The following is a 23,952-nucleotide window of genomic DNA, read 5'->3' as shown; positions in this document are numbered from 1 at the left end:
TGTCCCCCAAAACAACCCCTTTCACCAATTTTCTGGGTATATTTTTCTGTCATCATTTCCATAATGTTAGTTATTATTTACATATTTGTAAAGGGTTTTCTTGAAAATTTATCTAAATAGTATATTACTACACATATTGCATCTAAATGTTCCTATTTACTACAACATTGTGTTTAGTGCTAGATATAATACTTTAACTGATACATAGTATTACTGAGGAATGCACTTCATTTCATTTATCAATTCCTTATTTCAACAATCCTATGAAAATTCTTTCGCCTCATCCATTTCATACAAGTGAGAATTTTTATTTGATATGTGCATGGAGGACTGTTGTTTTTGTTGTAAATATCAATGTCAGTTAAATTTTACTATTTATTGCCTACACTTGTTTCTTTTTTTTTTAACTTTTTCTTTATTGAAGTAACATTGGTTTATAACATTGTATAAATTTCAAGTATTTTGGTGGTGAACATGATGTAATCTATGCAGAAATAGAAGTACAATGATGTACACCTGAAACTTTTACAATGTTATAAACCAATGTTACTGCAATAAACAAAAAATTAAAAAAAAAATTTCAAGTGTACATCATTATACTTCTATTTCTGCATAGATTACATCATGTTCTCCACCCAAATACTAATTACAACCCATCACCACACACATGTGCCGAATTATCCCTTTCGCCCTCCTCCCTACCCCTTTCCCCTCTGGTAACCACCAATCCAATCTCTGTCTCTATGTGTTTGTTTATTGTTGTTATTATCTACTACTTAATGAAGGAAATCATACGGTATTTGGCCTTCTCCCTCTGACTTATTTCACTTTGCATAATACCCTCAATGTCCATCCATATTGTCACAAATAGCTGGATTTCATCGTTTCTTATGGCTGAGTAGTATTCCATTGTGTATATATACCACATCTTCTTTATCCATTCATCCCTTGATGGGCACTTAGGTTGCTTCCAAATCTTAGCTATTGTGAATAACACTGCAATGAACATAGGAGTGCATGTATCTTTATGCATTGGTGTTTTCAAGTTCTTTGGATAAATACCCAACAGTGGAATAGCTGGATCATATGGTAGTTCTATCCTTGATTTTTTGAGGAATCTCCATACTGTTTTCCATAGTGGCTGCACCAGTTTGCACTCCCACCAGCAGTGTATGAGAGTTCCCTTCACTCCACATCCTCTCCAACACATGTTGTTTCCTGTCTTGTTAATTATAGCCATTCTGACAGGCGTGAGGTGATATCTCATTGTAGTTTTGATTTGCATTTCCCTGATAGTTAATGATGTTGAACATCTTTTCATGTGTCTGTTGGCTATCTGTATATTTTCTTTGGAGAAATGTCTGTTCAGGTCTTTTGCCCATTTTTTAATTGGGTTGGTAGTGTTTTTGTTGTTGAGATGCATGAGTTCTTTACATATTTTGGAGATTAAGCCCTTATCAGATGTATGGTTTGCAAATATCTTCTCCCAATTGTTAGGTTGTCTTTTCATTTTGTTGATGGTTTCCTTTGCTGTGCAGAAGCTTTTTAGTTTGATGTAGTCCCATTTGTTTATTTTTTCTATTGTTTCTCTTGCCCGGTCAGACATGGTGCTTGAAAATATGTTGCTAAGACCGATGTCGAAGAGCGTACTGCCTATGTTTTCCTCTAGAAGTTTCATAGTTTCAGGTCTTACATTCAAGTCTTTAATCCATTTGGAGTTAATTTTTGTGTATGGTGTAAGGTAAGGGTCTACTTTCACTTTTTTGCATGTGGCTATCCAGTTTTCCCAACACCATTTGTTGAAGAGACTTTCTTTTCTCCATTGTATGTTCTTGGCTCCTTTGTCAAAGATTAGCTGTCCATAGATGTGTGGGTTTATTTCTGGGCTTTCGATTCTATTCCATTGATCTGTGTGTCTGTTTTTGTGCCAGTACCATGCTGTATTGGTTGCTATAGCTTTGTAGTATATTTTGAAATCAGGGAGTGTGCTACCTCCAGCTTTGTTCTTTTTTCTCAGGATTCCTTTACTTATTCGGGGTCTTTTGTTGTTCTGTATATATTTTGGGATTCTTTGTTCTATTTCTGTGAAAAATGTTGTTGGAGCTTTGATAGAGATTGCATTGAATCTATAGATGGCTTTAGGAAGTATGGACATCATAAATACGTTAATTCTTCCAATCCAAGAGTGCGGAATATCTTTCCATTTCTTTGTGTCTTCTTCAACTTCCTTCAGCAATGTTTTATAGTTTTCCCTGTGTAGCTCTTTTACCACTTTAGTTAAGTTTATTCCTAGGTATTTTATTCTTTTTGTTGCAATTGTAAATAGGATTGTATTCTTAATTTCTCTTTCTGCTACTTCGTTGTTAGTGTACAGAAATGCAACTGATTTTTGTATGTTGATTTTGTATCCTGCAACTTGACCATATTCGTGTGTTACTTCTAAAAGTTTTTTGGTGGATTCTTTAGGGTTTTCTATATATAAAATCAAGTCATCTGCAAATAGTGACAGTTTCACTTCTTCCTTTCCAGTTTGGACCCCTTTTATTTCTTTTTCTTGCCTGATTGCTCTGGTTAGATCTTAGAGTTCTACATTAAATAGGAGTGATGAGAGTGGGCATCTTTGTCTGGTTCCTGTTCTTAGAGGGATAGCTCTCAGTTTTTCACCATTGAGGATGATATTAGCTGTGGGTTTGTCATATAAGGCCTTTATTATGTTGAGGTACTTTCCTTCTATACCCATTTTATTCAGAGTTTTTATCATAAATGGCTGCTGTATCTTGTCAAATGCTTTCTCAGCATCTATGGAGATGATCATGTGATTTTTATTCTTCATTTTATTAATGTGGCGTATTACGTCGATTGATTTGCGAATGTTGAACCATTCCTGTATCCCTAGAATAAATCCCATTTGACCATGGTATATAATCTTTTTAATGTATTGTTGTATGCAATTTGCTAGTATTTTGTTGAGGATTTTTGTATTGATGTTCGTCAGTGATATTGGCCTGTAATTTTCTTTTTTTGTGTAGTTCTTGTGTGGTTTTGATATCAGGGCAATATTGGCTTCATAGAATGAGTTAGGGAGCCTCCACCCCTCCTTAATTTTTTGGAAGAGTTTGAGAAGGATAGATATTAATTCTTCTTTGAATGTTTGGTAGAATTCATCAGGGAAGCCATCTGGTCCTGGATTTTTTTGGGGGGGAGATTTTTGATTACTGTTTCGATCCCCTTACTAGTGATTGGTCTATTGATATTCTCTATTTCTTCTTGATCCAGTTTTCGAAGGTTGGATGATCTTAAGAATTTATCCATTTCTTCCAGATTGTCAAATTTGTTAGCATATCGTTTTTCATAGTATTCTCTTATAATCTTTTGTTTTTCTGAGGTGTCTGTTGTAATTTCTCCTCTTTCATTTCTGATTTTACTTATTTGTGCCTTCTCTCCTTTTTTTTTGGTGATTCTTGCTAAAGGTTTCTCAATTTTGTTTATCTTTTCAAAGAACCAACTCTAGGTTTTATTAATTTTTTCTATTTTTGTTTTAGTCTCTATTTCATTTATTTCTGCTCTGATTTTTATTATTTCTCTTCTTGTCCTGATTTTGGGCCTTCTTTGTTCTTCTTTTTCCAGTTCCTTTAGGTGCATTGTTAGATTGTTTATTTGAGATTTTTCTTGTTTGTTGAGATAGGCCTGTATTGCTATAAATTTCCCTCTTAGAACTGTTTTTGCTGTATCCCATAAATTCTGCCATGTCGTGTTTTCATTTTCATTTGTCTCCAGGTATTTTTTGCTTTCTCTTTTGATTTCTTCATTGACCCAATCGTTGTTCAGTAGCATTTTGTTTAATCTCCATGTATTTGTGGCTTTTTTGATTTTCTTCATATAGTTGATTTCTAGTTTCATACCATTGTGGTCAGAAAAGATGCTTGGTATTATTTCAGTCTTAAAATTATGTAGACGTGTTTCGTGGCCTAATATGTGATCAATCCTGGAGAAAGTTCCATGTGCATTTGAAAAAAACGTGTATTCTTCAGTTTTTGGATGGAATGCTCTGTATATATCTACTAGGTCTATCTGTTCTAGTGTGTCATTTAAGGAAATGTTTCTTTAAATTGATCTTCTGTTTGGATGATCTATCTGTTGGTGTAAGTGGAGTGTTAAAGTCCCCTACTATTATTGTGTTACTGTCTATTTCTCTTTTTATGTCTGTTAATAATTTCTTTATATATTTAGATGCTCCTACATTGGGTGCGTAGATATTTACAAGTGTTATATCCTTTTGTTGGATTGTTCCCTTGGTCATTATGTAATGCTCTTCTTTGTCTCTTTTTACAATTTTTGTTTTAAAGTCTATTTTGTCTGATATAAGTATTGCTACCCCAGCTTTCTTTTCATTGCCATTTCTGTGGAGTATCTTTTTCCATCCCTTCACTTTCAGTTTGTGAGTGTCTTTAGGTCTTAAGTGTGTCTCTTGTATGTAGCATATATATGGGTCTTGTGTTTTATCTAGTCAGCCACCCTATGCCTTTTAATTGGAGCATTTAGTCCATTGATGTTTAAAGTAGCTATTGATAAGTATGTACTTACTGCCATTTTTTAACTTTTTTTTCTCAGTGTTTTAGTAGTACTTCTCTGTTCCTTTCTCCTTCTATACAGAATTGATGGTCTCTTTAGTTTGACCTCTGTCTTGAAGCTCTACTCTTTAACTCTCCTCCTCCCTCCTTTTATGTTTTTGATATCATATCTAACCTTTTTGTGTGTGTGTGCATTTGTATCCATTACCCTCTTATCATGGAAATAGATAATTTTTCCTATTTGTGGTCTTTTCTTTTCCTCTTAAATCAGTCCCTTTAACATTTCTTGTAACACTGGTTTCTTGGTGACAAACTCTTTTAACTTTTGATTGTCTGGGAAACTTTTGATATCTCCTTCCATTCTGAATGATAACCTTGCGGTGTAGAGTATTCTTGGCTGTAAGTTTTTTCCTTTTAGCACTTTAAATATATCATGCCACTCTCTTCGAGGCTGTAAGGTTTCTGCTGAGAAGTCAGCTGATAGCCTTGTGGGGTTTCCTTTGTATGTAACTTGTCTTTCTCTTGCAGCTTTTAGGATTCTCTCTTTATCTTTAGTTGTGGACATTTTGATTATGATGTGTCTTGGTATGGGCCTCTTTGGGTTTATCTTGTTTGGTTCTCTCTGTGCTTCCTGTACCTGTATGTCTGTTTCCTTCCTTAGGTTAGGGAAGTTTTCATCTATTATTTCTTGAAATAGAATCTCTGCCCCTTTGTCTCTCTCTTCTCCTTCCAGGACACCAATAACACGGATGTAAGTGTGCTTGATGTTGTCCCAGAGGTCCCTTAGATGGTCCTCAGTCTTTTTAATTCTTTTTTCTTTTACCAGTTCAGCTTGGGTAATTTCTTCTAGTCTTTCGTCCAACTCACTGATCCATTCTTCTGTATCCTCTACTCTGCTTTTGAGTCCCTCTAGTGAATTTTTCATTTCCAGTATTATATTCTTCATTTCTGATTGGTTCTTTTTTATATCTTCCATAACTTTGTTGACATTTTCACTGAGTTCCTCTATTCTTCTCCCCAGATCAGTGAGCATCCTTAACACTCTGTTTGAACTCTCTGTCGGGTAGGTTGCTCGTTTCTGTTTCACTTAGTTCCTTTTCTGGGGTTTTGTCCTGTTCCCTTACTTGGAATGTATTCCTTTGCCTCCTCAATTTGCCTCTTTCCTTGTGCTTGTGTGTATGTACTAGGTAGGTCAGCTACATCTTCTGCTCTTGGATCGGTGATCTTATATAAGTGATGCCTTAGGAGGCCTGCAGTGTGCTTCCTGCAGTTCTCAATGTTCCATGGGTGACCTCTATGTGGTTACGTGTGTCCTTCTGTTGTGGCATGTTTGGTCTCCCTGTAGATGCCCAGGGAGTCTCAGTTATGCTCCTGGCCAGCTGTTGTAATGCTCAGATGCTTGTAATTGTTGTGGGCCCTTAAGTCTCTTTATCGGGTGTGGGGAGGCCCAGCACAGTTGGCTGCAAGTTCTAATACCACATTTGTGTTGCAGTATTTCTTTTAAGTGAGTAGGTCCCCAGCGTGGCAGGTTTTTAGGCTCAGGGGCTTACAATTGTTATAAGCCTCCAGTCTTTAGGTCTCTTGTCAGCTCTCTGAGGATTGCAGCTGCGTGGGGCTGGCCTCAGGCATGGGAGCACCCAATTGTTTCAGGCTTTAGAAGGTGGGGCAAACCCCTATGTGGGTCTTTGAGAGGCACAAGTGTTCTGCAGCTGACAAGCCCTGCTGTCCACAGGTCCACACACACTGTCAACACAGTCCTGCCCCATGTGCGCGCCCCGACCTCATGAAGTGGACCCAGTCTCCCCACCGTGGGAACTGTCCACAGGTCCACCCACACACTCCACCACTGCCCCACACTCTCCACCTGCTCCTTGTGCATGCCCTGCCCCTTTGAAGTGGGCTCAGTTGCCAGGCTGCAGATAATCCAGTCACCAATCTATGCAGGCCCACAGTTGCCTGAGTGCTTGTTGTTGGGTGGGGCCAGTCCCTAGGGTGGGCTGCCTGCCCTGGTTGAGCTGGGTTAAATCGGTGCTCTAGTGAGTGGGGCAGACCCTGGGATTAGCAGGCCCCAGGGAGAACTCTGATGGCTTCTGTATCAGCATGCCCACACCAGCCCACAACAATGGCCGCTACCAATGTCCCAGTCCCTGGAGTGGTCGCACCTCTCACTGCAATGCACTCAGAGCCTATCAGGTGAGTCTCTTTTCACCAAAGCACTGTGCACCTTTTTTTCTGGTGATTTTAGGTTACTTTCTGAAACGGGTGAGTTTGTGCATGGGCCCTTTAAGAGCCAGTTTTAATTTCTTTGTGAACCAGCTTTTCTGGGGGTACTCCCCAATGTTTTAGTAGCAGGCAAAGTCAGATATTATGCCACTTGTTCGATCGTGCTGGGTCCACAAAATGCCCACAGTGGGAGCAATCCCAGGCTCAGGGCCCCGCTCCTCCAGGCAGGGCTGCGACCTTTGGGCTGCTCCTGGGTGGCCGTGAAGCTGGCGGCTTGTGAAGGCGGCATTTTTTCTCTCCAGAAGGGAGTTTCTGCCTCTTCCAACTCAATTAGGATTGTCCTGTGTTGCAGGAGTTCCTCTTATCCAGTTTTCAGTTCTCTCTCAGGGGTAATTTTTCCACGAGTAGTTGTAAATTGGTTGTGTCCTTGGGAAGAGTTGAGTTCAGAGTCTGCTTACCCCGCCATCTTGACTTCCTCTCTCTCTTTGAATTTTCCCATCAGTGAGCTCTCCATTGGGTTTGTAATTCACAGAACATCACTGACTATTCAAATAACTCTCTTGGAACTGTCTTTAAAATCTTCTCTAATTGATCTCATTAGTAAGAAGACATCCCAAGTTGAGTTCTTTGTGAAGCAGACTCTGAGAAAGTGATTAACATGAGGATGTTTAAGCAGCAGTCCTCCTGAAATCAACACCTATGGAAAGGTAGATGTGTAGTGAGGAATTCAGCCTCACCTAAAGAGAGATGTGACCTTTGTCCCAGTTCCTGGGAGGTACCATTTAAACTCTTGAAATTTCCCTAGTGATAGGAGTGATTGGTTATTCATGGTGGGCCCACCTCTTGTGGACCATTCCTGATAGTTTATGCTACTGAGATGACTCGGGATGGGAGATGGCCATGCAAGAAAGACCAATCATCATGAGATTTAAGCATTGGAGCTTTGGGCAAAGTGATATCAGCCCAATCTCTGGGGAGGGAGGCTGGAAATTGAGTTCAAAAATATGGGCAATAATTCGACTAATCGTGTCAATGTAATGAAGCCTCAAGAAAAATTCTGGACATTGAAGCTCAGGTGAGCTACCTAGTTGGAAATACTCTTTGAGTATTGTCACACATCATACAGGAGAAAGTCATAGGTCTGGGATCTGAATTCCCTATGTATGTAAAGACAAGAAGCTTTACATATGGGGCCCATCCATACACATATGCTCTATGTGTATCTTCCTTTGGGTAGTTCTAATTTGTATCGTTTTGCTATGATAAAACGGTCATCATAAGTACAATGCTTTCCTGAGTTCTGTGAGTCATTCTAGTGCATTATCAAACCTGACTGAGTCCCCTTAGTTTGAATCATTCTAGCAAATTATTGAATATGAGGGAGTCCCCAAAATTGTGGCCAAATGGTCTGAAGTGAGGGCAGTCTTGTGGGGACTGTTCCCTCAGACATTACACTTTGGCAAACTTTTTGTAGCAAGGAAGAGCAGTGGAAAAAGCCAAGCCAAGTTGAAGCCCATCACAGGCCCCCAAAAGTCACCAGGGAGATCCGGAGCTCAGATAACCCATGGGAGATGGCTGGAATTGGGACAAAGGCGCCGAGTATTTACATCCCTCCATCAAACAATTATCCAATGTGGGCTGCCCCAGAAAGAAGGCATGATCTTGGTTAAGGTGGCTCTCTGCAGCTGAGGCAGGTCCCTATATGGTTTGATTGCTGAAGGCTGAGTAACACACCCAGCATTTGTAGCAACATGTCCCTCATTCCTGATAGGAGATAACTTTTTTTTATAATTGTGGTTAAAATAACATAAAATTTACCATCTTAACCATTTTTTTTTTTTTTTTTTTTTTTTTAAAGATTTTTTATTTATTTATTTTCCCCCCCAAAGCCCCAGTAGATAGTTGCGTGTCACAGCTGCACATCCCCCCAGCCGCTGCATGTGGGACGCGGCCCCAGCACGGCCGGAGAAGCAGCGCGTAGGCACGAGCCCGGGATCCGAACCCGGGTCGCCAGCAGCGGAGCGCGCTCACTTAACCACTAAGCCATGGGGCCGGCCCCCATCTTAACCATTTTTAAGTGTGCAGTTCTGTGGCATTAAGTATATTCACACTATTCTGCAACCATCACTATCATCCATCTCCAGAACATTTTCATCTTCTGCAACTGAAATTCTGTCCCCATAAACACTAACACCCCATTTTCCTCCTCCAGCCTCTGGCACTCACCATCCTATTATCTGTTTCTATGAATTTGACTCCTCACCTCCTATAAGTTGAATCATACAACATTTCTCCCTTTGTGTCTAGTTATGTAATATGATTGGTGAGACATTAGATGGAATGGGAGGGAGAATTATCAGGGAAATTGGGAATTGCCTTTGCTCCTGTTGTCATCTCCCATTTTCTCCTTGGGAATCATACAACCCAGTTTTCCTAGGAAAGTCCAAGTTGATAACTGTTTATTCAAACTCAGTATTAACAGTGTTCCATTTCAATTTCAAAAGACTACCCTGGTTTGGACAGGAAATTAAATGATCACCCTACCTTCTCAAGAATCTGACCAAGATCATTAAGCAGCAAAAATATAGTAGATGTCTTTGTCCTTAAGATAGGGCTTAGATCCTCCTAACATATAGAAAAAAATCTTGGGAAAGGTATGGAAACAATAAATAATGAGATAGAAAGAGCTATGATTATTTCGCAATGATAGAAACAAGACTGCTCATGACCAAAGGTCCTGGGTAATGTGTAAGGAAAGTGTGATGGTGTACTGATGTGTGATGCATAATCCTGGGGGGGCTGTGACTTAACTGGGGAGTCCAAAAAAAGCTCCCAACTTCATTGCTGCTACACTAAGAGGGAAAATTGTGTAAATTGAGGGCAGAGAGCTGTGTAGGTACATGCAACTATGTGACTGTAGACTTAGAATTTCTTGTTGCACATGTTTGATTTTACTGCTTTTTCCAGTCCTATTAACCAAAAGCACAGCACAGGTGTGGACATCAGGCTATTCTGCGGACAATCCTCCACAAGGCACTCTTGATGTCTGTGTTCCTCAAGCTGTAGATGTAGGGGTTCAGCATGGGGGTGACCACAGTGTACATCACTGAGGCCACCGCATTCTTCCTCGGGGAAGATGAGCCAGTGGAACTGAGGTATACTCCGAGGCCTGTTCCATAAAATAAGCAAACAACTGACAAGTGAGATCCACAGGTAGAGAAGGCTTTGTACCTCCCACCTGATGATGAAACTCTCAGAATGGAGGAAATAATTTGAGTATAAGAGTAAAGGATCCCTGTGAGTGGAACACCACCAAAGATGGCACCAATAAAATAGATTAATATGTTATTCGTGGAGAAGTCAGAACAGGCAAGTTTGAGGAGTTGAGGAGGGTCACAGAAGAAATGAGGGATTTCCACATTTGCACAGAAAGTAAGCTGTGACATCATCAAGTAGTGCAGCTGGGAATCCAAAAGCCTGAGGAAAAATGACACCAGGACCAACAAGCCACTGAGATGGAGGTTCATGATGACTGGGTAGTGTAGGGGGTGACAAATGGCCACCAACCGGTCATAGGCCATCACAGCCAGGAGCTGACTGTCCCAACATGCAAAAAGAGAAAACAAGGACATCTGAGTCAGGCAGCCTGCATAGGTGATGGATTTGCTGTGTATCTGGAGGTTCACCAGCATCTTGGGCACTGTAGTGGTGCTGCAACTGGTGTCAGCCAAGGATAGATTGGAGAGGAAGAAGTACATGGGGATGTGGAGGTGAGAGTCAGAGCTGACAGTCAGGATGATCAGCAGGTTCCCAAGCACAGTGACCACGTACATGGTCAGGAAGAGCCCAAAGAGGAGGGGCTGCAGTTCCAGATCATCTGAGAGACCCAGGAGGAGGAAATCTGAGACACTTGTTAGATTCTGTGGTTCCATCTGGAGAGGACACCTTTTGAAAAAGAGAGTGTTGAATAAACAAAACAAGTCTAGAGGCACTCAGCTGAATGCTCATATTTTGGGTTCAAGCAATTCACAACTAATGTATTCGTACTTGAGGACCTTTCACCCCGTTACCTTCATCAGTTTTTCTCAGTTGTTAATTCTCTTTAGAACTCATTCCTTATTGATGTCTGGGCTATTCACCTGTTTTTACGTATACCGACTTTAGAGGCGCTGGGCCTAAGAATATTAGATAAGCAAGCATATTTTGAGACAACGTGAACACAGTAAATGTCTGTACCCTACTTTTGAAGGAAAAATGTGGAATAAGAAATATCCTTCTCCCTGTATGAAAGTAAAATATTCTAGTTAAAGAACACTAAGAAGCAGTCAAATGTACTTTACCTTATTGAAATGCAGTGCAAGAAATGCCCTTGATTTGGAATTCAGCCCTGGAAGAGCTAAAACCCCATTAGCTGGATTCTAAATTAAAATAGAATGTTCATAATCAGATAGAAATTTTATATGCCAATTATGCTCCTGGGTTTCCATTTTTATTTGATTGTATGACATCCATCTTCTGTGCATATAAGTGTTCACTCCAATGTGTGGACTGTCTCTCAAGGACTTTTCAAAATAACTCAATATATAAATATTTGGCCTAGATGGACTTATTTTGATAAATATGTTTTTAATAAATGCACAAAATCATATAGCATCACTGATCCCAAAGATGACATTAATTTACAATGCACCAATAAATAAGTGATATTTATATTTTGATGAACACTCTGTATCTAGCTTTCATTTTTTGCCAGGTTTTTTCTATCAGTGCTACACAATCTCAGGGAAACATCTGAGGTTAAGTTCACTTTTTGCTGTTTTTATTTACAATGGCTTGGTAAAACTTCTTAAATATGTCTCTTATCCTAAACATTTGTGCAGGGTTATTTTTTCTTCAAATCCAACCTCTTATAAATAGTTAAATTTAAAACCAAACCCAGGTCTGAAACCTTAAGTTGGCCTTCTTATGCCAACTTAAGAGCTTTTTAAGTCAATCCTTCCTAAGAGGTATCGCATTTCTCCTAAATTCAGCAATGTGAAGACAATCAGGTCTTCATTTCTCCTGGCATGTCAAAAAACATTTAATTTGGGAAAAATGCAAATATGAAAAGAACAGAGAATACTACTACCAACACCTGGGTAGGTTTGCTCATCTGTAACATGGGTATATTAACTGAACCTGCCTTATTGGGTTGCTATAAGAAATCAAATTAAATAATAATGATAAAGTGCTTAGACAGTGGTTCTCAAGCTAGTTGGTCATTAGAATTACCTGTTGATCTTTAAAAATTTACTGATGTGCTGGTCACAACCTAGAACCAGTTAAATCAGAATCTCTACATGTAAGTACCTTGGTTATACTAACACATAGCCAGGGTAGAGAAGCATTGCCAGGCACTTAGTAAATGCTCCATTAATATTAACTTTTGTCATTATTATAATTATTACCTACTACTCATATTAAACATATAAATATTTAATCACGCTTACTTCAGAACTCATATTTACCAATAAATTTATGTTTTTTTGCTATCCCTGGGTGATCCCATTCTCTTGCACTTCAGTTGCCCAAAGAAAAACACTGTCATGAATTTGGTGGATGTATTTTCCTTTCAGTGTTTCCATAATATCAGTATTGATTTATGTATTCATAAACAGTTTTCTTGAAAAATTACCTAAATGCTGTCATAATACACATATTATTTCCTGAGACGTTCTCATTTACCAAAATATTGTATTTTAAGTCTCTATGAAGTACACACATCTATTTCAAACAATTTAAATGATTCATACTATTACCTGAGAGATGAACTTCACTTTGTCTTTCAATTTCTGATAACAATATTCCTAATAATAGTCTAGTGCTCATCTGCATATCACAAAAGTGAGAACTTCCATAAGATATACGCATGAAATGTAATTGAGTTGTAAAAATGAATGCACGTGCAATTTCACTATTAATTATCTATGTTTATTTTACCAATAGAAAATGTAGACAAAATCAACTACCTGTTCTTGATTTTATTGTGAAGGTACAGAATCAGAGACATCTCTCAATTTTGTCTCGCAATGGCCTTTCCATGATAGGTCCACATGAAAATTCCCACCTCGTACAGGCAATAATATTTCCAAATCTCAGATTTGCCAAATGGGCTACAAAAGGCATTAGTATTCATAGAGAATACTATGTTTTTTAATATTCATGAGTTAAAGGCCCCTGTAAACCACTTGACCCATTCTCCTAATTCACAAGTGAACTCACCAAATCCCAAAAGAAAGAATCTATGGTTTTGCTTCTGTTTACTCTTCTAGGACTAAAGCAGGTTTCATAAGAAAACAATCATTCCACCTCGTTCAAAAGGACAGAGCCCGGGAATGGCAGTCAGGAGACCTTCGTCTGAGTTCCACATCTTTCACCTACTAAATGTGGAGTGTGTGTCAATCTCCCCATCTTTCTGTGCTGATGTCCCTTACCTAGAAATGGGGAGAATAACATCCATCTCTCGGACATCGCTAAAACCTAACAGAGGTTTGCACTTCATAAATACCTACCCATGGTTTTAAATCAGAATTTAAATCATTATTGGAATAGTGGATTTATTGATGAAACACGATCCCCAAGAAAGGCTTAATGACCTTTTATTCTCTTATGTAGCAGAAAGACAGAAGCCTATCATGTCCCAGGGAATTTGTTCATAGAATGAGTGGAAATCCTAATGGATGGATGTCTCAGTTCACACAGTAAGATTTACGTCCCTTTCTCTTTTTCTCTCTTTTATTTTTCTTTCATTTTTAAGAAAATCTACACGTTTTATAATTGAATATTTTAGATTCTACTAAATCGAGAATGAAGGCTCTCTTAGAAAATTTGAGACATAGATACAACCACACTTTTATCTTTTGTCTAGTCCTGTGTAATGTCGCTGGAAATAATGAAAGTACAGGCAGGAAAGTGCTCGGTATGTGGAAGTTATGTTACCTTTGTTCTGTTTCTGAGAACTAAGGAAGGGTGTATTCAATATACAGCAGAGATTGTTGCTGTTCTTGTAGCATATGTTATGTCAAGCAATGATAGGCTGTGAGGAATCTGAAATGAATGAGACTAAGTTGTTTCCCTTCAGGATCAAAGTCTACTTGCCTAAAAATAAAAAGAAAATGTTCTCTCAGGATCTAGAGAAAACCAAACCTGTAGAGCACAGGATAATTTAGTTGGGTCTCTGGTGCTTAGCCTTGATACTAATAAAAAGGCCTAAAATTTACTTTGCCTTTACTATATGCATCCATCTCATGTTCAATACCCTTCATATTTAATTCTTACTCAGTGCAGTTGTATCAACTGGAGATCAACTCAGATGATGACATTGAGGCTCAAAGATACTACCAACGTGCCCGGTGTCACAAATAAAATAAACAGAAAAGGTAAGATTCAAAATTAAATGGTGTATCTCTGAGGACCAGGTGTTGAAAATGTTCACTCTTTAACAATTGGGGTTTAAGCAGATATCCAGAAACCTATTCCAAACTTCCTAGGGTACACCTTTTAACTCTTTCCTGAGTAAGAATGGAACCCAACACTTTGACTCTATGTCTCCCTTAGAACAAGAAGGGATAAATTACAAGAATGAAGAGGGAAGTGTAACAGTTGAAGCAAAATCTGGGAGCAAGGACAAAAATGAGATCTTCCCAGAATTATCATGTGTCAACACTTTTTGTGATTCCTGCATGCAGTCTCAGTCGTACTTACTATAGCTCATGAGCCAAGCAACCCACTATTTTCTACTGTGCTCTACTAGAAACCCAGAGAGAAGAACACAGTGAGTCAGTAGGGGGCCTTGGCCTGTAATGAAAGGAAAATAAATGCCAGGTTGAGTTGGCAGGAGATAATATTGTCTAGGTGCCCTGTGAATGGAGTCTCACTGTCTGGACTGAAACCTGACTTCACCTCTTTTGACTGCAAGACCTGGTAAAAATTACATAAAATACTGCGCTCCTATACTCAACTGTAAACTGATGATAATTCATGTTTCCCTGTTTTTGGGGTGCTAATGCAGATAAAGGTAATAGCCTACATAAAAAGCTAAGCTCAGAGCCTGGCACTTAGAATCTCTAAGTAAAGTTATGTAATATTGTGATACTATCATTGCTTTCATCAGTATCATCCTCATCACCATTCTGATCCCTTTTCGATGCTTAGGGAATAGTTTATAGGGACTCATGCCTGCTGTCATAGAGGAGATACCTATGATGGTAGAACTACTGTAGGAGAAAAGCAGAACTTTGAATGAGAGTTTTGGGATCCCCACCAGAACATAGACTGCATGGGGCTCTGAGCTTAAACTTTGCATATTGATCCCCTCTCATCTGTTTGTCTCAACTCTTTTGTTTGACCTAATCGTGAAAAAACAATGCTCCTAACAATCTGTTCTTTTTTTTTTTTTAATTTTTTGTTTATTGCAGTAACATTGGTTTATAACATTGTATAAATTTCAGGTGTACATCATTATACTTCTATTTCTGCATAGATTACATCATGTTCACCACCCAAATACTAATTACAACCCATCACCACACACATGTGCCAAATTATCCCTTTCGCCCTCCTCCCTCCCCCCTTCCCCTCTGGTAACCACCAATCCAATCTCTGTCTCTATGTGTTTGTTTATTGTTGTTGTTATCTACTACTTAATGAAGAAAATTATACGGTATTTGACCTTCTCCCTCTGACTTATTTCACATTGCATAATACCCTCAATGTCCATCCATGCAGTCTGTTCTTCATCCACCATCTCTATGGTACTCACTGGCCTGTTCTGTGTCTCTGCTGGAGTATGACCAAGGAATGGGAATCTGCTGCCCATCTCCTGCCTGGCAAGCAATGAAGGTTCAGGCTCTTTCCCCCGGACTGGCAGAAAGACAGAGTTAGTCATGAGCCTCTTGATGCATATGGAGATTCTGAGAGCAGAAGACACAGATGTGAACTCCGCTGGACTGGGACCAGGATCCTGAAGGGCTAGAGGCACAGGCTGATTATTTACTCTTGTATGGCCTTGAGAGCTTAATGCACAGAGCTCATAATTAGCAAAACTGGTCCCTGTTATCCCATTCTCTGAGGACTTGCTACTATTAATGGAAGAGGAAAAGGGGAAAGTGAATGTACTTGAAAGAGTCCTCTCTTCAGGAAGAAGCTTACCCACACTCCTCACTTCTGACTTCCAAGTTGCAGGGATTTATAAATTCAGATGATTGTTTTTCAGTTAAAAAACGAATGTGTGACTAGTATGTCTGCAAATTCATTGAAATTATCATGATATGTAGGGGGAGTTATGTCTTCTATACCAAGAATCTAATGCAATTTCCATTTTCTCAAATAAAATTTGTGTCTCTAAGGGGAGTTTCCTAAGTTTCTTTCCATATTCCTACTTTGGCGTTTCGGATTTTATGTTTACAGATGTATGTTTTTGTTATTTTGAATGACAGCCAAAGTTTTAATTTTTCTGTAGAATTTATGTATGTTGGCACATTAAATAATTATTTTGGCATACTTATTAAAGTGATACTTTGTTTAAATACTATAAGGGGGTTCACAGATGTCTGCATTTTAAATGTAGGGCTGCAGTCATCTCAAAGCTTGACTAGAAGAGGATCTGATTCCAAGCTCACTCACATGGCAGTGGCAAGATTCAGTTCCTTGTGTGCTGTTGGCCATAGACATCTCTCAGTTTCTTGCCGTATGGGCTTCCCCACTGGGCAACTGACAACATGGCTACTATCTTCCATCAGCATGAGCTGGTAAGAGAGCAGATGAGGGATGGTCAGTTGGAAGCCTGAGTCTATTTACACATTAATGTTGGGGTGATATCCCAATATTTTTTGAAGTGTCGTTCCTTGGATACAAGACACAAGGTCCAGCCCAATTAGAGTTTGGTAAATGCAAGGGCACAAATAACAGGAGGCAGGGTATATTGGGAACAGCTTCGAAGCTGCCCACAACAAAAGCCTTACTTCTATCAGGAATTTGGTCTGTAAGCACAACAGGATTCTAGAGATGTCTCTCTGCTTTCCAGCAGAGTCCCCAACTCTTAACGTCACCATCTGTTCAACAAAACTTTACTGGAGTAGAACTAGCAGATGTAAAAACTTGCTGTTTTAGATATTTCTGCTGATCCCACTATGCTGCTCCTGACCATGTCATAGAAGAAGTCTCCCTGGTTTCTCTTATACCAACCAAGTCCTTTCATCTTTGCCAGGAGAATCCACAGCAATTTCAGGACCAGTTCCGTACGCAGCTCTAGAAGCTTCTGATTTCTGCTCAACTAGTAAGGGCTCATCTCTCTCCAAATATATTTTCCTTATAATCTTTGTATTTGAACTCTTGGTCTTTTTAAAAATGTGATTTTGGGGGCTGGTCCATTGGGGTAGTGGTTGGGTTTGTGTGCTCTGCTTCAGCAGCCCAGGATTCGGATCTCGGGTTCAGATCCTGGGTGCAGACCTACATACCGCTTGTCAAGCTGTGCTGTGATGACATCCCATATGCAAAGTGGAGGAAGATTGGCACAGACGTTAGCTCAGGGATAATCTTCCTCAAGCAAAAAGAGGATGTTAGCTCAGGGCCAATCTTCCTAACCAAAAAAATAAAAAGGAAAATGTGATTTTGGCTTATATAGTGAGATAAAGTAGAATGTATTGGAATCACGATTTGTGGCAACCTCTATATCTTATCTTTGCAGTCCTGTTGGCTCAGATGTCTCTGTATTAGGAACTCAGAGATTGATTTCTCATTAACTGATATGAAGAAAATGAGTATTTACCCAATTAAGTTGGCTATGGGAGAAAATATACTAATTATGTGTGTGTGTATCAATGGCAGGGGAAAACTTTAGGGAGCCCAAATGACCACATGGCAGGAGTACAGAGAAGGACTAGAGAAAGAAGTGTGAGTGTTGAGACATTTTAGAATGTTGGATGGGAAGAAAAATCCAAAATAAAACTGAAGTAATTTCATAATGGGAAGAGCCAATAAAATACTAGGATCATTGTAAGTGAAGTTGGTAGGCAATTTACCTTAGAGGTAAATGGCAGGGTAAATTAAACCAGTTACTAGATAGCTTTTCAGAAGTCTCAGATTGCCACCTCAGAAACTATAGGTAGCATCGCTAAAGGAAAGGTTGATATATACATAGGTACCTGGCTATGTAGCAGAAGATAGAAGGAGCCCACGACACATTGATCATGACAGAAGACAGGGGAGCATGTTTATAAACTGGAATCCTTAAGACCCTGTTCCTAGTGACTGGAAAGATCTCCCATTTGCTGAGGACATGGTCCTTTGTTATCCTCAAGTAATGAAAATGAAGATAGAGTTAAATTTATTCATAATAACTTGGGTGACAATGATCTACAGGCACAAGTAGAACCACACAGCCACTGGAAATATCAAACCATTACTTTAAATATCAATTGCATACCTTGACCAAGACATAATCATCACAATCACCTTTTAACATGAACTCACTTTGCAATCTTCCAATTGCATCTCACGACGTAGATTTAGGATTTATCAGCCAGGGTTCAATCAAGAAAAGAGAAACCACACTAGTTATTTTAATGAAAATAATTTAATATAGGTATGGCTAAATAGTTATTAAAAGGCGAAAAGCATAAAAGAAAAATATGGTAACAGAGCGATAGCTGTAAGATATAGTTACAATATGATAAGCTAAGGGATAAAGGGAAAAGGTTGGGCATTAGTGCATGTGAACTTTACTGACAATAATGGGAAGAATCTAAAGGGAAGCCAGATGGAAAATCGAGCGTTGGTTTATAGATTCTCAGAACCACCCCGCCCCCGCAGCATCACAAATTAAATTACAGAAGGGTAAACTTGGAGCAGAAAAACAATAGCTTAATATCCAGCATATAGGACCAGCTCTAGCGTGTGGAGGGAGAAGATATGTGAAAAAATATTACCAGGAATATGAGAAAAAAATCACATTGCCTGTTACTAAGGCAGACTCTTTCATATCTTCTCCTTTTCAAGCTCTGATCACTTTAAGATCTTCAGGATCTGATCATGAAGAGTAAAGGAGCCAAGACATACAAGTCCTCTTTGAATGAAAGGTCTGACAAAATTCAATAGTTTTGCATTTTGGCTGTACATTAGACTCACGTGGGGAGCTGTTAAAACCATTCATGCTCTTTTCATTCTCCAGTCCAATTAAATCTTAATCTCTAGTGGTGGGACACTGCCATGAGGATTTTTAAAGCTCATCACATGCTTCCAGTATGAAGTCAAGATTGAGGACCAGTGACATACATTCTCTCACTCAACCTTCATCAATAGATTTGATTGAAGTCAAAGTTTTACAGAAAATAGACATGAGAAGTGAAATGGTTGACAGCTGTGTGTATATTAAAAAAGAGAGTTCTGAATTTCTACAAGATGTCTGGTTCATAGGTGACAAACACAGAAGATTACAAAGATGTAATAGGATTCAGCTGTGCAGTGATTTTGACATACATAGGATCCCAGAATACTCCCTTAATCCCATCAAAGATGTGCCAAAATAAGCAATTTTCAGATATGATAAATCAAGAGGAACAAAAACCATGAGGTACAAAAATTACGTGACCAAAGAGGCATGTTTGCCAATTCCAGATGTTTAATTTTGCAACCATTTCTAATCCACAGAACAAAAAAAGGCCCAAGTATTGAGACTAGACTGTTCTGCTGAGGAGCCTCTGCATGGCCTTCTTGATGTCCCTGCTCCTCAGGCAGTAGATGAAGGGGTTCAGCATGGGAGTGACTACAGTGTACATCACTGAGGCCACCATCCCTCCTGGGGGAATGTGAAACAGGAGAACTGAGGTACACCCCAAAGACTGTTCCATAAAATAAGCAAACAACTGACAGATGAGAGCCGCAGGTGGAGAAGGCTTTGTACTTCCCACCTATTGATGGGACTCTCAGAATGGTGGAAACAATTCGAACGTAAGAGAAAAGGATCCCTAAGACTGGAACACCACCAAAGATAGCACCAATAAGATACAGTAATATTTTATTGGTGGAAGGATCATCACAGGCAAGCTTGAGGAGTTGAGGAGGATCACAGAAGAAATGAGGGATTTCCACATTTGTGCAAAAGGTAAGTTGTGACACCATCAAGCAGTGCAGCTGGGAGTCCAAAAGGCTGATCAAAAAAGACACCAGAACCAGCAAGTACAGAGGCGGTGGTTCATGATGACCACGTAGTGCAAGGGATGACAAATAGCTACAAATCGATCATAGGCCATCACAGCTAAGAGTAAAAGTCCAAACATCCAAATAATTTTTAAAAAGACAACTGAATCAGGCAGCCCACATAGGAGATGACTCTGCTGTGAGTTCGAATGTCCAAAATCATCTTTGGGACCGTGGTAGTAGTAAAATCGATGTCAGCCATGGTTAGTATGGAGAGGAAGAAGTACATGGGGGTGTGGAGGTGGGAGTCAGAGCTGACAACCAGGATGATCAGCAGATTCCCTAGCATGGTGACCAGGTACATAGACAGCAACAGGCCAAAGATTAGAGACTGCAGTTCTGGATCATCTGAGAGCCCCAGGAGGAGGAATTCCAAGAAACCTGTCAGATTCGGTGGTTCCACATAGCAGGGACACCTTTTGGAAAATAAATGAGAGGTGATATAAATGAAAGAAGTATACAGGTACCCATCAGAGTGTCTATATTTTGGATTCAAGCGATCCATAAATAAAGTAATCATGCTTGAGGACCATACCCCTTTAGCAATATTTCTCATTTGTGGCAAACGTATTCTTCTTAGAACTCTTTTCTCATTGGCTTTTACTCCATTCACTCATTTCCATTCACTCATTCCACTTTGGAAAGACTGGGCTAAAGAAATTAGAGGCACAATGATACTTAGACATTCAAAAAATCCATAGGCATACTAACATAGCAGTTCCCTTCTTTGAAGGAAACAAAAGGAACAAGATATATCATCTCCTTTAAAGAAAAAATATTTTAATTAAAGGACATTAATAAGCATTCACATGTACTTTATTTTATCCAAATGCAGGCCAGTTAATTTCCTTGATTTGGCTTATTTATAAATCCCCTGTAAGAACTATGTAATAAAGTGCCTGGCTCCCTTTTTTGAGTGTGATATTTGGCTGCTAACAATTGTTAAATCATGCCTCTCTCTCTTCCCCTTCTGCCCAACATCTGAACTACCTAATCAAAAAACCTGGGTCCTACAGTTATAAAATAAAGTCCTAGGGATTTAATGTACATCATGGTGACTATAGTAATAATACTGTATTACATATTTGAAAGTTACTAAGAGAGAAGATCTTAGAATTTCTCATCACAGGAAAAACATTGTAACTATGTGTGGTAACCACTATGTGTGGTTAACTAGACTTTTTGTACTGATCACTTCACAATATACACAAATACTGAATCATTATGTTGTTAATATAGTATTATATGTCAATTATACCTTAATTTAAAAAAATGGAAAGCCTGGGTCCATCCTCCTTTGGCGACAGTGAGAGATTGAAACCTCACAAGCCCATGCACATATGCAGGAACTGTCACTGTGAGCCCACACTGTAACTACAATAAAAAATCCATGTCAGCCACTTTCTTTGAACTCTTATGTCATTTCAGACCAGCTTAGGAGGCCTGCTATGTTCTCCCCAGACAGGGAGATCTTTATATGAGGAATAAAACATTTTATATCCTCGTGTGTGTGTGGCATTATCTGCCTCAACATCCAAGCCAAATTTAGAGTGGAAGTCCATCCTGTTTCTGCAGAGTGTCCACTACACTTGATGCAGCAAGTAGGGCACTGAGACAATGACCACCACTCTCAGAGGTCTTCCTTCTCTTGCTCTGGTTTTCCCTCTAGCTCTGCTGACTGATGACAAGCATGCACTTTGAGCTACTGCTTCCTGGAAGATTGCACTTTGGACTGTGCTGCATTCAGGGTTATAGGAAGAAACACCCACGGCATCCCTGTAGCCCAGTGAAAGGGTTAACTCATTCCTGACTTAAACACAGGGAAAATAAACCCCATAAAACAGCCGTTATCACGGAGGAGGTCCCTAACCATGAAGATACCGATTAGAGGATGTCTGGAGAAAGAAATTTATAAATATGAGCGGGATAGAGAAGACCTCCCTTGAAGTATATCTAGTGATAACAAATAAATAAATAAAAAAAGAAAAAGAAGAGAAAGAAAGAAACCTGGATACGAGGGAGGAAACAAAAAACTGGAAGAGAAGTATATAGTTTGACCCCATTGGAAGTCCTACATTTATTAAAAGAATGTATAGAACAAAAAATGAAACAGCACCGATCAGCTTCTGCATGTCTTCAAAGTAGGTTCTGAATTAGCTTTAATGTCTGCTGAAAAGCACCAATGGGCAAATCTTCATGTCCTCAATAAATACTGGGGCTCAAATTATAGTAATAGCTGTGGATCCCAATAAATTTGAATAAGGTACTCTCTATAATCTTAGCGAGGTTCTTGAACATAAAATTAGTGGACAAAGAGTATGCTTCACCTTCACCACTGGAACTATTGTCTTGCCTGAATTCCCTGTTGTAATAGCACCCATTGCCTTCAAAAATCCCAGAGTGGGCAGGGACATTCTGACTAAATTAAAACTAAATTAAGTCTTTGACCCTGTATAGGAAAAACCCAAGCAGTTTTTCACCTCCCGTTCTGTCTCCTTTACTCGCACACAGAACCCTTCATCTCTGACACTTCTGGTCACCAAAAGTGGGGGAGTTTCCTCACACCAAGCAATTTTCCACAACACTAGCTGAATGTCCTACAATTTAATTAACTTGTGACACTATCTGCCTAGAGTGTCAGATCCCACAGGTTAAGGGCTCAGTCCCCCAAGACTGCTCCCACATCAGATGCCAATCATAAGTAGTAGGTCCCCAGGTTACCCACTTCTGTTCAACTTGGCTACAAATTGGAGGTTCCCATGACCTTCTCCTCAGGTTCCATTAATTTGTCACTCTTGGAGGAGTGATTGGAGGGAAATGACCAATCTCATTCATTTCTTTAGTCATATAGGACATCCCTGGAAGGGATGAAAGCCCAGGCAGGAAAGCCCCAGTGTGTGGAAGCCGTATTGATTACACCGTGTTCCTGTTAAATAACAAATGATAATCAACATTTAAAAGAGATTTTTTTATACATATATATTTTGTTTTGGTTGCATACACTGTGCCAACCAGAGTGTGGTGTTGGGGAATCAGAAATGAATGAGACTCAGTCATTTCCCTGTAAGCATTCTGCCTGGAGTGACCTGAAAAGAGAAAGAAAATGTTGAGTAGGCTGGTTGCTTTTCTTTTTTTAATTTTAACATTATATTTAACCAACTATACAAAAAATATTATAATGTCACCAATATACAAAATTAGTATATTTTACATTTTTTTTGTATATCTTCAAAATCTGGTATTCCATACTGGCAGCAAATCTCAATTTGGACTAGCCACATTTCAAGGGTCAATAACCACATGAAACTAAATTCTATGGAAAGACGTTGTCCTCTGCCCTATGAACAGAGTCTTGCTGCTCAGATCCAAACCTGACTTCACCCCTTTTTACCCCAGGACACGGTTCAAATTAAATAAAAATCCTTTCCTCAACTGTAAAATTATGAGAATGTGTGTAGCTATATCTTGAGGGGTGAGTATGCATATGAAAATTAAAAAGCTACATAGCACATTGCTTGGAGGCTATCACAGGAAACTCTCAATAAAGTTTCATATTATTATGGTTATTCTCCTCATCACCCTCATGATCATAATCATCATATTCATGGTCATTCTGGAGTGCTTAGGGGATGGTTTGAAGAGGTACATTTCCTGCTGTGGTGTGGGCCATGCCTACGGAAGCTAGCAATGGTGGAGGAGGAGAGCAGCATTTTGAAAATGAGTTCCGAAATCCCTAACAGAAAAAAGAACATAAACTTCATTGGCCTCTGAGCTGAAACTTGCATATTGATGCCCTCCCATCTGGCGATCTCACTTGTCTTGCTTGCTTTGATAATAAGGAAACAAGATCCTCCATAATCCCTCCTCCATCCACCATCTCCCTTGACACTCACTGGTCTGCACTGTATCTCTGCTGGGTCAT

At 39.3% G+C, this 23,952-nt stretch overlaps 1 protein-coding gene and 1 pseudogene across 1 annotated transcript; both read right to left on the bottom strand.

Annotated features, from left to right (window-relative positions):
* Window positions 1–9,796: 9,796 nt before the first annotated feature.
* Window positions 9,797–10,744, bottom strand: LOC131394610 (olfactory receptor 7E178-like). The gene has a single exon (XM_058525998.1). The coding sequence runs from the start codon at window positions 10,724–10,726 to the stop codon at window positions 9,797–9,799; it is 930 nt and encodes a 309-aa protein (XP_058381981.1). The 5' UTR covers window positions 10,727–10,744.
* Window positions 10,745–19,507: 8,763 nt separating this feature from the next.
* On the bottom strand, window positions 19,508–23,952 carry LOC131394609 (olfactory receptor 7E178-like; annotated as a pseudogene).

Source organism: Diceros bicornis, chromosome 30, assembly GCF_020826845.1.
Source record: "Diceros bicornis minor isolate mBicDic1 chromosome 30, mDicBic1.mat.cur, whole genome shotgun sequence".
In the NCBI taxonomy this organism is placed as follows: Eukaryota; Metazoa; Chordata; class Mammalia; order Perissodactyla; family Rhinocerotidae; genus Diceros; species Diceros bicornis.
This window is presented reverse-complemented; position numbering and strand designations above follow the sequence as displayed.

What these genes read in the sequence shown, in the direction of transcription:
- LOC131394610 (XM_058525998.1), bottom strand. Translation starts at nt 10,726, where the DNA reads ATGGAACCACAGAATCTAACAAGTGTCTCAGATTTCCTCCTCCTGGGT.